The 16,697-nt window shown below is 44.9% G+C and overlaps 2 protein-coding genes across 2 annotated transcripts; both read left to right on the top strand.

Annotated features, from left to right (window-relative positions):
* The first annotated feature begins 1,923 nt into the window (after positions 1-1,923).
* On the top strand, positions 1,924-2,877 carry LOC142007675 (olfactory receptor 51G2-like). The gene has a single exon (XM_074984363.1). The coding sequence runs from the start codon at positions 1,924-1,926 to the stop codon at positions 2,875-2,877; it is 954 nt and encodes a 317-aa protein (XP_074840464.1).
* Positions 2,878-14,736: 11,859 nt separating this feature from the next.
* On the top strand, positions 14,737-15,690 carry LOC142007674 (olfactory receptor 51G2-like). The gene has a single exon (XM_074984362.1). The coding sequence runs from the start codon at positions 14,737-14,739 to the stop codon at positions 15,688-15,690; it is 954 nt and encodes a 317-aa protein (XP_074840463.1).
* Positions 15,691-16,697: the final 1,007 nt, after the last annotated feature.

Raw genomic sequence — 16,697 nt, 5'->3', positions numbered from 1 at the left:
ATCAAACTAAGTGCTGGAGAGGGTTATGCCTGAGTGAGAGCCACTCTGTCCAGCTGACTCCCCTGGAGTCATGCACGGCCCAATTCTGCATTGCAGAATGTAAGTGGTGTGTAGGTGATGTACCAGCTCTCTGCATTTCACCGTTAAGAGCAGGTGATGCCTCTATAGAGAAGACAGCGCAAAACAGATGTTCCTAGTCCTCTATGGTTCCTTTCCTTTTTACCCCTCCTTCTCCAAACATAACATCATGTAAAACAGGAGGGGCAAGGAGGTGTTTAGTGCACCAATTCAGCAGAGCAGGATTTTGTTCCCAGTTCTGTGGCAGTGGCCTTGTGTAGCTTTGGGTCAGGCAATCACCTGAAAGCCAGGAGACGTGAGTTCTGTCTCTGGTCTCCTGCATGATCTTGCACAAGTTACTCAGCTGATTTCTGCTTTAATTGCCCCTCATTGAAACAAGGATCTATGTCATATTCCCCCTGAATGTCAATGGGCTTTGAATCACTCACTGGTACTTCAGCTCTTTATTAAAGCAATCTGAGATACGGCAACACAAATCTCTATATGAGAACAGGAGCATATGAGTAATGGCCTTTTAGTAACTTGGCTAGGGATCTTTGAACTCTACAAGGGTTTTTCATCAAGGTACCTGTGACACACCCCCGATGTTTTATCTGAAATGGACCATGAATAGAAATGTGCATAACTCAGAGATGCTTTGAACAAAATGTGTTTTCTAACCTATCCTTATCAATGCAATAATCTGACGGATCTTTAAATTCTATTTTTGTGCATGTATCATTTTTGTAGCTTACATTATAAATACTGGCAACATAGTTATGCTCCAAATGTTTGCCTCTCTGAAGATCTCAGCAGGAGGCATGGTGACCCGAAAGTGAGAGTACGGCTTTTCAGGGGAGAGCAGACAAAGAGCCTTTAATGGATGTTAATTCACATCTGAGGATCTTGTCTGTAACATGCAGTCCAGCTGATTGCTGAAAAGGGACTTGGACAGGTGACCTGATCATGTAACAGTCTCCAGGTCAGAGCACACTCTGACGCAAGGAGACCAATGGAATTCCCTGCAGAGGAGAGAGGTATAAGCAGGACCCTGGAGTTCCTCTGACTTTTGTCGTCAGACGGCCTTGGAAATTGTATGATACACCCTAAGAAAAACACAGAGTTTTATTTGCAACCCAGGTCAGGGTAAAATTATTTCTGAGCTCACAGTAACTAGATTGTCAGGGGAACACAATTAGCTTTGCATTTTCTCTCTCTCTCTCTTTTTTTTTTTTAATTTGGTAACTGAGTTTGATCCCCTTCTATTTAACTATACCCTTTTAAATTATACCTTTTCGCTTAATAAAAAAAAAAAGCTTTGTTTTTAACCAAGCCAAGAGTAAATTGTCATTATCTAGGGTTGGCTACCACACTTCATTTTGCCTTTTCATTTAGAAAGTGGGCTGACCTCTTGAGCACGCTCCGTACAAATCTTTTGCAAAGAGAGAATCAGATTTACATAGGGTTTTGTTCCCTTCTGGGGTGCTGATTCCCTGATGCTGTGCCCTAGAACTCCATCCATCCAGAGCTATGGTTCAAATGTGTCTACATTGCTCTGCAGGGGGTAGTTCTTCCAAATCCAAGCGTTGGCTAGGGGGACACCAGAAAATCTGGTTCGGTAAGACATGGTAGCGGGGGAGACCTAGACAACAAGAAAGTGGTTGTCCGTAGCATGATCAGCTCACCAGGAAACATCCCAAGGGGTTTTTGGTGACATCGCCCGATCACGGTACCAATTTCAACTTGTCTGCAGAGAAGTGCCAGGAAAGGCCACATTTCCTGTTAGGGTGTCACTTGTTTCTTGACATTGTTTTTCATTCCAGGGAATGTGGTTGAGTAAACTGAGCAGAACCTCCACAGGACATCATGCCAAACTGTAATCACACCAACATCAGTTCTGCAACATTCCTCCTGGCTGGCATCCCCGGGCTGGGAGCTGAAAGCTCCTGGATCTCCATCCCTTTCTGTTTCCTGTACCTCATTGCAATTTTAGGAAACGGTCTGATTCTCTTTGTGATAAAGACCCAGAAGAATCTCCATCAGCCCATGTACTTGTTCCTTTCTATGTTGTCTGTCACTGACCTTGGCTTATCTGCTTCCACCATGCCAACAGTGATCAATGTTTTCCTGTTTAACAACAGAGAAATTGGCCTAGATGTCTGTCTGGCCCAACTTTTCTTCATTCACACTTTCTCTGTCATGGAATCCTCTGTTCTGCTGGCCATGGCGTTTGATCGCTTCGTTGCAATTCGACACCCACTGAGATATGCCTCAACTTTAACCACTTCAAGGATCGGAAACATTTGGGTGGCTTCAATAACCAGGGCCAGTGGGCTACATATCCCAGCTGTCATTCTTCTCAAGAGATTGCCGTACAGCAGAGTCCGACCTCTCTCTTATTCCTATTGTTTGCATCCAGATGTGATGAAGGTGGCCTGTGCAGACACTACACCCAATAACTTCTATGGTTTGTTTATTGTTTTTTCTTCTCTTGTGTTAGACTCAGTGCTCATTGTGTTGTCTTACATCCTGATCCTTACTACTGTGATGGGTATCACATCCTGGCGTAAGCGTCTCAAGGCTCTGAACACCTGTGTCTCCCACATCTGTGTCACCCTCCTGTTCTACATCCCACTGATCAGTTTGACTATGATTCACAGGTTCATGGAGAATGCTCTTCCTCAGAGTCAAATTCTTGGTACTTACCTCCACCTCTTTCTTCCCCCTGTGCTAAACCCCATTGTGTACTGCATAAAAACCAAAAAGATTCGTAAACAGATCATGAAGATCTTTCAAAAGTGTTCCACTAACAAATTCTGAATGATGCACTGAGTTGTTTGGTTTTTGTTATGATATCCAAGAGCTTCTGTTATCCTGAGCTAGCAAAGGTTAAGCAACCATCAGGCTGATAAAACTAAAAACATTTAAGAACATATTAGAAAAATATTGAAATACGTGTTAAATAGATGCATTTGAAATCAATGTCTGTATTGTGTGAGAATCAGAAGTAGATAGTAATTGCATTTGTCTGTGTTTACCTATGTCTTATTAGAAGTTCAACTATGTGACCAAATAAGCTTGAAAATGTTAAATTTTATCTCCACTCTCTAATATTTCATTTCCATATTCAGCCAAAGTTCAGTTACAAAGGGAATAGGTGGTCTAATCCTTTCTCATGAAACTCTGTTTATGTTAAGGCTAGTCAAGTCAGAAAAGAGAGGTCTACAGCTTTAGTCCCATGGAAGATTTTGAATGAACTGGAAACATGTAGTGCCTCTCAGACAATGACTTTTTACATTATCGGATGCTTTCAGCATCAGGAGGGGCGCCAAACAAGGATGCGTCCTTGCTCCGACACTGTTCGGGATCTTCTTCATACTCCTTAAACATGCTTAAGATCATCAGCAGAGGGCATCTTTTTGCACACAAGATCTGACGGGAAACTGTTTAATCTTGCAAGGCTGAAAGCTAAATCTAAGGTGCGGGAAGTCCTCATCAGAGAGATGCTGTTCGCAGATGACGCTGTTGTCATGTCACACACAGAAGACCAGCTTCAGAAACTGCTGGATCAGTTCTCCAAAGCATGCAAGGACTTTGGGCTCTCCATCAGCCTAAAGAAGACAAATGTACTTGCTCAGGACGTTGCTGTTTCTCCATCAATCAGCATTGACAACTATACGTTAGAGGTCATCCATGAGTTCCTTTACCTCGGGTCCACCATCACTGACACCCTGTCATTGGACACTGAGCTAAATAGGAGGATTGGTAAAGCAGCCACAACTCTGTCTAGACTCAGCGAGAGAGAGTGGAATAACAACAAGCTGTACACTCACACCAAAATGCAAGTCTACAGAGCCTGCATCCTCAGCACCCTCCTTTACGGCAGCGAGACTTGGACCCTGTACGCCTGCCAGGAAAAGAGGCTGAACGTCTTCCACTTGCACTGCCTCAGGCGCATCCTTGGAATATCATGGAAGGACAGAGTGACCAACACGGCCGTCCTTGAGCAAGCTGGAATCCCAACTATGCACACCCTCCTCAGGCAGCGTCAGCTCCACTGGCTTGGCCACATCCACAGGATGAATGATGGAAGGATCCCAAAAGACATCCTGTATGGTGAGCTAGCCTCTGGCAAAAGACCTCCCGGACGCCCCCAGCTGCACTACAAAGATGTTTGCAAGAGAAACCTCAAGGAAGTAGACATCAAGTCAGACAGCTGGGAGGAGCTGGCAGATGATCACAGCAGATGGAGGCAGGAACTATACAAGGGCCTTCAGAAGGGTGAGTTGAGGATCAGACAGCCAGCAAAGGAGAAGCGAGCCCACAGAAAGAACAGCGAGGACCTGCCAGACACCCATTACATATGCAACAGATGCAGCAAGCACTGTCACCCTCATGTGAGTCTTCACAGTCACAGCCGACGCTGCAAATGAGGATGACAAACGGAACTACGAAGGGCGCGATCCATAGTCTATGTATACTGAAGGATGCTACTACTACTACTACTACTACTACTACAGAAGTATATCTTCAAATCAGCAGTGTCACAATCTCAGCTATGATACTGATCTAAGAACTTTGTTCCTATCTTTAGGTATATTGATCATTTAACCACATTAATGCTCTTTCTTTTACTTCTGAATAAATCTTTGATTAGTTAATAAGAATTGGTTGCAAGCATATATTTGGGAAAGAAATATTCATTGACCGAATGGGCAAAGTGTTTGATCTCTTGTGATTGGCAGAACTTTGTATCCAGGGAATAAAATTTTAATTAATGATCATTATGTAGACTTGTCTGGCTGGGCAGCAGAGAAACAGCATTTTAGGGATTAGCTGACCTATTCCTTGCTTGTTGTAACTCAATAGCATCAGTTATAGACTTAGAGGTGTTGAACAGAATTCATCTGTGGAAAACAGTGTTTTCAGGGACTAACAAGACACGAATTCCTTTCTAAACTAATTAGCAGATTGATGTCTAAATTCTCTGAAAAGGTATTCTGTACTCAGAGAGCAAGAGATGCTGTTTAGGGAGAGGAGACCCTATGTTGTTATTATGTGTAATAGTTGAATTCCAGCTCTAAGAGGAATCTTCACTGATCTTTAATCATGGCTTCAAAAATGATGATTCTATAATCAAATGAAATTTTCCAGCATTGGTATCTAGTTCTTAATCATAAATGATGGTTACAAGTAGTGAACAATTTGTTTGAAATCTTCTATAATAAGCTCTTCTTTCTTAAAATCTGCATATCATGAAGCCTCGTGTTAAGGTTTTCTCTGGGGTTTGCAACTCGTATTGTTACAAAGATTAGAAATGACATAAAGCTCAAAACTAACTTCCTTTATAAAGTGTCATGGAATTTCACTAGTAATTCCTTCCCCAAGCCAAGGACCATGTGCTTAAAAATAATACAGGTGAGAAACCCCCACTGAAGTCACCACTGGCACAGGTCCATTGTACTGGTCTTTTATGGTTTTCTTCAGTCACACAGAGAATGTTGGATCTGTATTTTCCATCTTCCCAGTCCGATCCCATTTCTTCAAGACTAGGGCTACAGCGATGCCGCACTGATCTGTCGACAGAAGTTATTGGTAGAAGACTTCTTGCAGAGAAACCTCTGTTGACCGATCACGTCCACACACAATTGTGGCTTTCTCTGTTGACAAAGAGCAGCCAGACTGCCTGGCCACTTTCGCAACAGAGGGGTGCCCAGAATCCCATCAGGCAGGGGCGCATGGACGGCAAGCCCTCCACCATCTTCCCTGCCCATGCTGAGGCTGTCCGACCTCACTGCAGGACAGCATAGCTGGTGCAGGGCTCACACCCTTCCTGTGAGAGTTTGACCCTTCTACATAGCCAAAGTGCCAGAGAAGACGCCAGGATTCCGCTGGACCCACTCCCAGTCGCGTGATCTGCTGATCACCCTGATCACAGCCATCCACCACCTCCTCTGGGGAGACACAATGGACACTGGGACTGAGGAGCAGGACTTCAGAGCCCCATGGACCCACCTGCACTCCCCCCCTCAAAGTGGCCATGAGGGTCTGGAGGCAGTGCACCAGTCTTCAATGGTGGGACCAGAAGTCTTGAGGCAGTGGAATGAGCAGGAGTTACTCCAGAACTTCTACATGCAGAAATACAGCTTCCAGGAGCTCTGCACCCTGCTCATCTCTGCCATCTGCAGACAGGGCTCCCATCTATGGCCCACCCCATCCCTGGAGAAGCAGGTTTCTAGACAGCCACTGTTCCTTCAGTCGTGGCCATCCTCATGCAGGTAAGGTGCCCTCAGTGTGCAGGTCCTTCAGTGAGGAGCATAGGTAGGGGTCCCACCCAAAGGGGACCCTCAGGGAGTGAGGTCAGGGGTGTGAGGGGTGGGGAGCAACTTCACCAGGTTACTGTGCTTGTCCCAAACTCACACAGGCAGCTTCACTACCCTGGGATTCCCCAATTGTCTTGGAGTGATTGATGGGATCCACATCCCTCCCCATGCCCCAGACCATAACACAGAACAGTACATTAACCACAAAGGATACCGCTCTATGGTGCTCAGGACCTTGTTGACTACTGGGGGCATATAATTAATCTTTATTGCACTTTGTAAATAGCTTATAATAACAATGTTTCTTTTACACATTTTTCTGTTGTTCAGTAAAAAGTTATATGTTCACCATTCCAATGTCTCTCTTTATTGGGAAAGAGTCAGAGATGCATGAGAATTCGAACGGAGCAGACGTGGTAGGGATGGGGTAGGGCTGCGGGCCTAAGGCCCCCACTCAGGGTGACCTGGAGAGGGTCATTAGGGACCAAAGGGAAGCTCTACCTCAGGGCCTCTCAGGTTTGGTGGGCTTGGAGAATGGGATCTGCACCCAGTTGTTCGTAGGCATGGCTGGTATGCGCCTCCCACCCCGGGAGGAAGGCTGTACCCTCCCCCTCCACTGTGTTGTGGAGGACACAGCCTGATCCCACCACCTGGGGGACCCCACAGAGGGTGGGGGCCACGAGAACATGCGTTGGGGAGGCTTGGGTTACAGTGTAGGGATTCCCTGGGCAAGTTCTTGACTTCAGGAAAGCTTTTGATACAATTTCCCACAACATTCTTGCCCCAGAACCGAGCCTTGAGGCACTCTGCTTGAAACCGATTGTCAACCAGATATTGAGTCACTGACCACTCTGTGTTGGGTGCAACTGTCAAGCCAGCTTTCTATCCATCTTACAGTTTAAGGATCCAATCCATATTTCCTTAACTTATGGGCAAGAATGTTGTGGGAAACTGTATCAAAAGCTTTGCTGAAGTCAAGGTATATCACATCCACTGACTTCCCCATGTCTACAGAGCCTGTTACATCATCATAGAAGCTAATCAGATTGGTCAGATAGAACTTGCCCCGGTGAATCCATGTTGGCTACTTTTATTCACTTCTCCCTCTTCCAAGTGCTCCAAAATCGATTCCTTGAGGATCCCCTCCATTATTTTCCAAGGGATTCAGGTAAGGCTGACCGGCCTGTATTTCCCTGGATTGTCCTTTTCTTTTTTACAGATGGGCACTCAGTTTGCCTTTTTCCAGTCATCCATGATCTCTCCCAATCTCCAAGAGTCTTCAAAGATAATGGCCAAAAGTTGGGCAATGACATCTGCCAATTCCCTCAGCACTGGATTTGGGTGTGTTAAATCCAGAGTCATGGATTTGTGCACATCTAGTTTTTATAGATAGCTCAGAACATGTTCCTTCCCCACAGATGGCTGCTCTCCACCTTCCCATACTGCATTGTATCAGACTGTTGTGTGGAAGTTGACTTTGTCCATGAAGACTGAGGCAAAAAATTGAGTACTTCAGCTTTCCTACATCATCTGTCACTAGGTTACCTCTGTCACCCAATAACTGCCCCACACCTTCTGCGATAACCTGTTTATTGTTAACATGCCTGCGGAAACCCTTCTTGTTACTCTTCATATCCCTTGCCAGGTGCAGTTCCAATCATGCTTTCACTTTCCTGATTACCCCCCGGCATTCTCCAGCCATAGGTTTATACTCTTTCCTAGTCAACTGTCCACATTTCCATTTCTTGTATGCATCGTTTTTGACTTTAAGCTAACTACGGATTTCCCTGTTAAGCCAAGCTTGTTGCCTACAGCATTTGCTTTTCTTACTATGTAGTGGGATGGTTTGTTCCTGTGACTTCAGTAAAACTTCTTTAAAATACTGCCAGTTCTCTAGAACTCTTTTCCCCTTCATCTTCATTCCCCAAGGGATCCTGTTCATCAGTTCTCTCAGGGAGTCAAAGTCTGCTCTTTTGAAATCAAGGGTCTGTATGTTACTGCTCACTCTTCTTCCTTTTGTCCAGATCCTGAAATCTTTGATCTCATGGTCGCTTCAGCCCAGGTTTCCATCCACTTCTATTTCTCCTACTAGTTCTTCCCTGTTCGTGAGCAGCAGGTCAAGTTGAGCACGGCCCCTGGTCGGTTCCTTCAGCACTTGTACCAAGAAGTTATCCCCAACATTCTCCAAAAACTTCCTGGACTGTCTGTGTGCATCACTAATGGTCTCTCAACAAATGTCTGGATGATTAAAATCTCTTATACTGGAGATCTGAGCAATCGTAATGCTCCCTCACATAGAGCGCAACTCCTCCTCCTTTTCTCCCCTGTCTGTACTTCCTAAACAGTTTATATCCTTCCATGACCGTGCTCCAGTTATGCAAATCGTCCAACCAAGTCTCTGTTATTCCAACCACCTCGTACTTCTTTGACTGTGCCAGGGCCTCTAATTCTTCCTGTTTGTTCCCTACGCTTCTGGCATTTGTGTCCAAGCATCTCAGAGAAGTGGCTGATTGGCCCACTTTCTCCTCTTCATCCAGGAAACCTGCTTGATTATTCCCTTTTCATTCTCCACTTGCCTCAGGGCTTGTGTCCTCCCCTGACGAAACTAGTTTAAAGCCGTCCTCACCAGGTTTGCAAGACTGCCAGCAAAGATGCTCTTTCTTCTCTTTGTTAGGTGGATTCAATCTCTTCCCAGCAATCCCTGTTCACGAAAGAGAGTCCCATGGTCAAAGAAACCACATCCTTCCCTGCTACACCACCTACGCAACCACGCATTTACCTCTGTGATTCAACTATCCCTACCCAGACCCCTTCCTTCCACAGGGAGGATAGATGAGAACACCACTTGTGCGCCATAGTCCTTGATCTTCCTTCCCAGGGTTACATAATCTGCCATGATCTCGTCAAATGCAGATCTGAGAGACCTTCTTTGTGTCTACAGGAGGTTTACCAGGTTATACATCCCAGAATGAAAGCCTGGGTGACTTTCAGAAAGATATATCTTAGGTCAGTAGCTCTCACACCATGGTCTGGAGGCTGCATGTAACCCAATTAGCAAACATCCGTGGCTCAGTTTGGCTATGCGATAAAACTGTAGGCGTAACCTACACACCTTCAGGGTGTGGTGTACTGTCCCATCAATTGGAACCAAAACAACTAACAGACAATAATGTTGTCTATGGCCTTAGCCAATAGCCATCTGGCTCTTCACTTATGTATTAACTATCCTGTATAGGGCACAGGTTCAGTTCTGCCCGTTGGCATTACAAGGTGTGGTTTTGTGTGGGATTTGAACTGGGAACTCATTGAAGCTGTTGTGTGCACTTACTTGTCAGTGGAGTTATGTACTGCAGCCCCATTCCAGCATGTTGTGCTGTCTTATCTCATGACACTATGACTACATACAGAGAGATTGGGTAGACCACTCTACAGCAGGGATCAGCAGCCCCCAGCACATGTGCCAGATTTGGAACAAGGGCCCATTTACTGCAGCAAACAAAGGGATCTCAGGTTCTCTCCTCTCTGCAATACAGAATGCATGGGGGTGGGGGCTGGAGCCCACACAGCAGTGTGGGGCTGTAGCCCGAGCCTCTTCTTCTGGGTCCCAACCAGAGCCCAAACCCCATTCAGGGCCCCTTCCAGATCATGGGGCTAGGGCCGGAGCCAGAGCCCTTACTGTGAGGCCCCTGCTGGAGCATCGGCCAGGACCGGAGTCCTTCCAGTGGACAGTCACCAATAATGGGGGGTGCAGAGTACACATGGGGAGTCCCAGGCAGGGGATTGGATGGTGCAGGAGTCAGGGCACTGGGGCTTGGAGTGCGGAGGTACCATGCTGCCCACGTGCCTGAGGACAAGGTCTTGCTGGGAACCACACTGCTCACTGCCCAATCACTGGAGCTGGGTGGGGACGGCAGCTGTCCAACTCTTTTAGCACCGCCACCGGAACCTGGATGTGCTGTGGCCTCCCAGCACAGGGTTCCAGCAACATCCAGAGCCCTGCCCCAAGCCGGCCAGTCTATTATCAGTGTGCTGCACGAGGATACGCTGGCTTCCCTTCACCTTTGGGGAAGAGGGAGACCCATGCATATAAAATCCATTAAATCCACAAGTATTTACCAGGGCTATTTGTGCTAACTAAGCAAGCATGTCTGCACACAGCTGTTCAGGTACTAGCCACCTCCTAACACAGCTCGACAACTCACTCCTAGAGTTGTGCCTATTGTGTCTGTGACTATTGGTACAGCTTTTACTGTGGGTTTCATGCACAAATCTGGTCTCCACTCTGACACTGGTGACATTTGCCTGTGGCGAACCAGAACAAAGACGTCTGCATGCTGCAGTAATGACGGGCAGACTTGCTGAAGGGTAAAGCTCTGTTCTTGAATTATTTGTTATTCAAGCTGTTGTAAGTAGGACTATTATTGACTTTAAAAAATATCAGAGGCCCTTGGATGTTACATAAAGTTCAAAGGTCAAATTTCAGCACTCCACCTCGGAAAGGTGGCTGTCGCCTGATCTACAGCCTTAGCTGAAAGAGAAGATTGGATGGGTGAAGCGTTTCTACTGAGGATCTCTGGGATGCTGCAGAATACAGAAGGGGAATGCAGGGGATTTCTTGTGCCCATGGAAGATCTGGCTGCTTTGTCTCAGTTCCACAACACAATAAACCATTTCAGATCCTGCTAATGGAAATTTTACAAATTCACTCCATGGGCAGTACTCTGCACACCCATCGTGCTGATCTGTAAGAGTACTCATGGAAGTTTGGCTCATTAGTCTGTCAGTCTGGCACCTTTCACAAGGATTACATTCTCCTAACCTCCAGCGTGTGCAGAGCCCCTGGCTCCCTGCAGTTACCTCACACACGACAGCACTGCCCATGGATGGTTGCTGCCTATTGCAGATCATCTTGTGAATTGGGGGTTCCCTTAATTCCAGAAACTGCACCAGTACAAAGTGAGTCAGTGCAGAAATGCCTCAGATCATTTAACTTTCAGGTGTTTTCCATTGTTGCTGGGAGAGCTAAAACATGTGACAGTCTGATCTGCAGTGATTCCCAACTGATTAACTGATCCTCTAGAGCTTTTACCAGCAGTGCTATAAACAGTTCCCCAGCGTGTGTCTGACAGAAAGTGAGAATATTACCGCCCAGAGCAGTCAAGCTCAGCTTTCTCGGGGATAGACAATGATCACTCTCCGGTTCTGTTTTAGTAGCGCTGGTAAGAGCACAGCTCCTATTGTATCAATTTCACATATATTAATAGGCCATCTTAATTGCTTGAAATTTGCCATCTGTAATCAATGATAGTTGAACTTTTTTTTTGTTCGTTTGTTTGTTTTTTCATCATCATTGTCAGTTATTTAATATTGGCTTCAGCCCTCTAGGAGTTCAGGTCTCTGCCTTGTGGTGTTTGCACACTCAGGGCTCACTGGTGAAAACTTTACCCATAGCTGTTGGGATTTTCCAGGAGTGGGAACACAAATCCCAGTGAAAGATTGCTTCTAATTTAACTCCTTGTGGCACTTTTCTGTGAGTACCACGGACTTACAAGGATAGGCTGAGCGATTTGGGTTTATTGAGTTTGCAAAAGAAAAGAGTGAGGAGCAATTTGATAGCAGCCTTCAACTTCCTGAAGGGGGTTTCTAAACAGGATGGAGAGAGTCCCTTTGCAGTAGTGAGGGATGGTAGAACCAGGAGCAATGGTCTCAAGTAACAGTGTGGGAGGTATAGGATGTATTTCATCAAGAGTATGGTGAAGCTGTGGAATGGGTTCCCAAGAGAATCAGTGGCATCTCCATCCCTAGAGGTTTTTAAGTCCCTGCTTGACATAGTCATGGCTGGAATGATTTAGTTAGGGTTAATCCTGTTTTAGGCAGCATTCTGGACTCAAAGACCTCCGGAGGTGTCTTCCAGTCCTAGGATTCTTTGGTTCTATAATTTTATGACATGCTGGGACTGTGTATGGGAATAAAGGACCTAGGAACACTCATATCACATCCAGAGGTGATGTATCAAAACCTGTAACCTGACTGAGAGTCCCCTGCACCTGTCACTGAACAGGAAGGGTGCAAGGAACACTGGAGAAGCAGTATCGGAGAGGTAGTCGTGTTAGTCTGTGTCTTCGAGAACAACAAGAAGTCCTGTGGCACCCTATAGAGTTCTAGTGCCACAGGACTTCTGGAGAAGCAGGAACTTAGTGACTGGTCTGTTGTTTGTAACCAGTGGGAGAGTGGTCTGTAACCCTTGAAAGAATGAGGGGTACCACCTGTGCCTCCTGCAACTTCCAAGGCATGGTACTTTCTTGGCAGATAGGACGTCCCACAGGATCTGCCTGTCAGAGTACCCACAGTGGGACATTTGTGCGCCTTGGCTTTGCTCCACAAATCTGAATTCCAGTAAGGGTTTTGCTGGGTTTGGCCAGCTGATGTCCCTAGAGTCATGCACAGAAGTGAGAAAAGGACTTTTCACAGTAAGCTGCACTTAGCAAAAGTCCAGGTTGCGGAATATAAGTGGTGCATAGTCATGTGCCAGCTCTCTGCACAGGGTTGGATTTCATCTCGTGTGAGCAAAGGACGTATCTAGTGAGAAGATAGCACACCACTGATGTTCCTAGTCTCCAGCAGCTCCTTTCCTTTTTAACCCTCCTCCTCCAACATAACATCATGGAACAGAAGGGGCAAGCTGGTGTTTATTCCGATGACACAGCAGAGTTGGATTTTCTTCCCTGTTCTGCAACAGCTGCCTTGTGTTGTTTTGACAAAGGCACTTACCTGAGAGCCTGGACACCTGAGTTCTGAATCTAATCTCTTGTATGATCTTGCACAAATTAATTATCTGATCTCCGCTTTAGCTGCCCCTGACTGAAATGAGGATCTGTGTCATGTGTCCTCTGTGTCAACAGGATTTGAATTACTCTTTGGTGTTTCAGCTCTCTATAAAAGTACCGAGATACATGAACACAAAGCTCTATATGAGACCAGGAGATTATAAGTAATGAGCTTAGCTGGGGCCTTGTGTTGCACAAGGTTTTTTAATCAAGGTAGCTCTCCCCTCAACCCTCAGTTTTATGGAAAGTGTGCTATGAATATAAATATACATAACTCAGAGATACTTTAAACAAAATGTGTGCTGTAAGCTATCATTCTTATGATACCATCTGATGGATCTTTCAATCCTATTTGTGTGCCTGTGTTGTTTTTGTAATTAAAGTTGTAAGTATTGTCCATTTATTTGTGCTCCAAATGTTTGCCTCTCTGAAGACCTCAGGAGAAGGTGTGGCTACCCTCTTGTAAGAGTATGGCTTTGTCAGGGGACAGCAGCACCTAGCAGACAAAAGGCTCTTAATGAGCGGCAATCCACGTCTGGAGATCTTGCCTGTAAACATGCAGTTCAACTGATCGCCCAAAAGGGACTTGGACAGGTGACATACTCATGTGACAGTCTCCATCTTGGAGTGTGCTCTTACACAAGGAGAACAATGGAACCCCCTCTAGAGGTGAAAGGTATAAAGAGGACCCTGGAGTTCCTCTGGCTTTTGTCTTCAGCCAACCTTGGAAATTGTCTGACACAATCTAAGAAAGAGGTAGAATTTTACTGGAGACCCAGGTCAGGTTACGATCATTTCTGACCTGAAGATTTCACCTGATATAAAGGCAACTACTAAGGGAAAGAACTCGCAGTAACTAGATCTTCAGGAGCACAGAATTAGCTTTGTATTTTCTCTTTTCTTTGGTTTGGTACCTGACTTGTTCTTATCTATACGCACTTGAATCATATTTTTTTTCCTAATAAAGAAAATCTTTTGTTTACACATACCTTGTAGAGCTGGAAGGGATCTCAAAAGGACATAGAATCCAGACACCTGCCCTTTCAGCATGACCGCACACCCTTCCTTACAGAGGTTTTGTTTTTTAAATCAATTTGCCCCAAACCCCTAAATGGACTCCTCAGTGGTAGAGCTGATAACCCTGGGCTTTCCAAGCCACATCTAAAACCACTGAGCTATCCCTCCCCATGGAGGCCTATTGTAAATTGTTATTACCTGAGGGTGGCAACCACACTTCATATTGCCACAAGTGGACTGACCTCAAGAAAATATGGCTCAGTAAGATCTGGTAGCGGGGGAGCCCTAGACAACAAGAAGATGGGTGTCATTAGTATGATCAACTCACCAAGGAACATCCTAAGGATTCCGCTGTAAAATCACCCAATCACAGTATCAATTCAAACTTTCCTGCAGAGCAGTGGTAGGAAGGGGCATATTTCCTGTTAGGGTATCACTTCTTTCTTGACATTGTTATTTTTCATTGCAGGAAATGTGGTTGAGTAAACTGAGCAGAACCTCCACAGGACATCATGCTAAACTGTAATGACACCAACATCAGTTCTGCAACATTCCTCCTGGCTGGCATCCCCGGGCTAGGAGCTGAAAGCTCCTGGATCTCCATCCCTTTCTGTTTGCTGTACCTCATTGCAATTTTAGGAAATGGTCTGATTCTCTTTGTGATACAAACCCAGAAGAATCTCCATCAGCCTATGTACTTGTTCCTTTCTATGTTGTCTGTCACTGACCTTGGCTTATCTGCTTCCACCATGCCAACAGTGATCAGTGTCCTCCTGTTTAACAACAGGGAAATTGGCCTTGATGTCTGTCTGACCCAACTTTTCTTTATTCACTCTGTCTCTGTCGTGGAATCGTCTGTTCTACTGGCCATGGCGTTTGATCGCTTTGTTGCAATTCGACACCCACTGAGATATGCCTCAACTTTAAACAGTTCAAGGATAGGAAACATATGGGTGGCTTCAATAATCAGGGCCAGTGGACTACATATCCCAGCTGTCATTCTTCTCAAGCGATTGCCATACAGCAGGGTCCAACCTCTCTCTTATTCATATTGTTTGCATGCAGATGTGATGAAGGTTGCCTGTGCAGATACTATTCCCAATAGCTTGTATGGGTTGTTTATTGTTCTTTCTACTCTTATATTAGACGCAGTGCTCATTGTGTTGTCTTACATCCTGATCCTTAGTACTGTGATGGGTATTGCCTCTTGGCGCAAGCGTCTCAAGGCTCTGAATACCTGCATCTCCCACATCTGTGTCACCCTCCTTTTCTACATCCCGCCAATCAGTTTATCTATAATTCAGAGGTTCATGAAGAATGCTGTTCCGCAAAGTCAAATTCTTGGTACTTACCTCCACCTCCTTCTTCCCCCTGTGCTAAACCCCATTGTGTACTGCATAAAAACCAAAAAGATTCGTAAACAGATCATGAAGATCTTTCAGAACTGTTCTACTAACAGGCTCTGAATGGGGCACTGAGGTGGATTTTTCCTGATCTCCAAGAGCTTCTGTGAGCCTGAGCCAGCAAAGGTGAATAAACAATCATGCTGATGGAACTAAAAACATTTAAGAACATATTGGATAAGCATTGAAAGAAGTAAATAGATGAATTTTGAAATGTATGTCTGTATTGTGAGAAAAATCAGAAATAGTAATTGTATTCGTGTTTACTTATATCTCATCAAATGTTCAACTAGGTGATTGAATTAGCTTGTATATGTTAAATTTTACCTCCAGTCTCTAATATTTCATTACCATATTCAGACGAATTTTCAGTTACTAAGGGATTTGGGGGTCTAATTCTTACCCGTTCAAATCTGTTTAACAGAGTGGCAGTCAAGTCACAACGCAGAGGTCTCCAGGTCTAGTCTCAGGAAAGAATGTGAATAAATTCTAAACAGAAATTTCCTAACGGGCTATGATTGTTACATGAATTGCAGAAGGATTTCTACAAATCAGTGGTGTCACAATCTCTCATATGAAAGTTACCTACGAACTCGATTTAGATCTTTAAATATATTGATCTTTTTACCAGGGTAACACTCTTTCTTTTCCTTTTAAATAAAGCTATGATTAATTAATAAGAATTGGCTGTGAGCAGATGTTTAGGAAAGAAATATTCATAGACCTATCAGGCAATGTGTCTGATCTCTTGGGACCGGCAGAATTTTTTATCTAGGGAGTAAGATTATAAATAACCCTTGCTATGTAGATTTATTGGGCAGGGAAGCAGGGAAACAGCATTTCCTTGCATGTGTTAACTTAACATTATCAGCTATATGGCTTGGAGATGTTGAATGTCATTCTTCTAAGGAAGAAAGCATTTTAAGGGGGAACAGCTTGTGCATTCCTTTCTAAACTAATTAGCAGGCTGACTTCTAAATTCTCTGAATACTCATTCTGCATTCAGAGAATAAGTGATAAGCAGAAGATATCCTATGTTTTTATGCATTTTTCTTCTTTTTCTTCTTCTT

Source organism: Carettochelys insculpta, chromosome 1, assembly GCF_033958435.1.
Source record: "Carettochelys insculpta isolate YL-2023 chromosome 1, ASM3395843v1, whole genome shotgun sequence".
Lineage (NCBI taxonomy): Eukaryota > Metazoa > Chordata > Testudines > Carettochelyidae > Carettochelys > Carettochelys insculpta.
The sequence above is the reverse complement of the archived record's forward strand: the minus strand, read 5'-3'. Positions and strand labels throughout refer to the sequence as shown.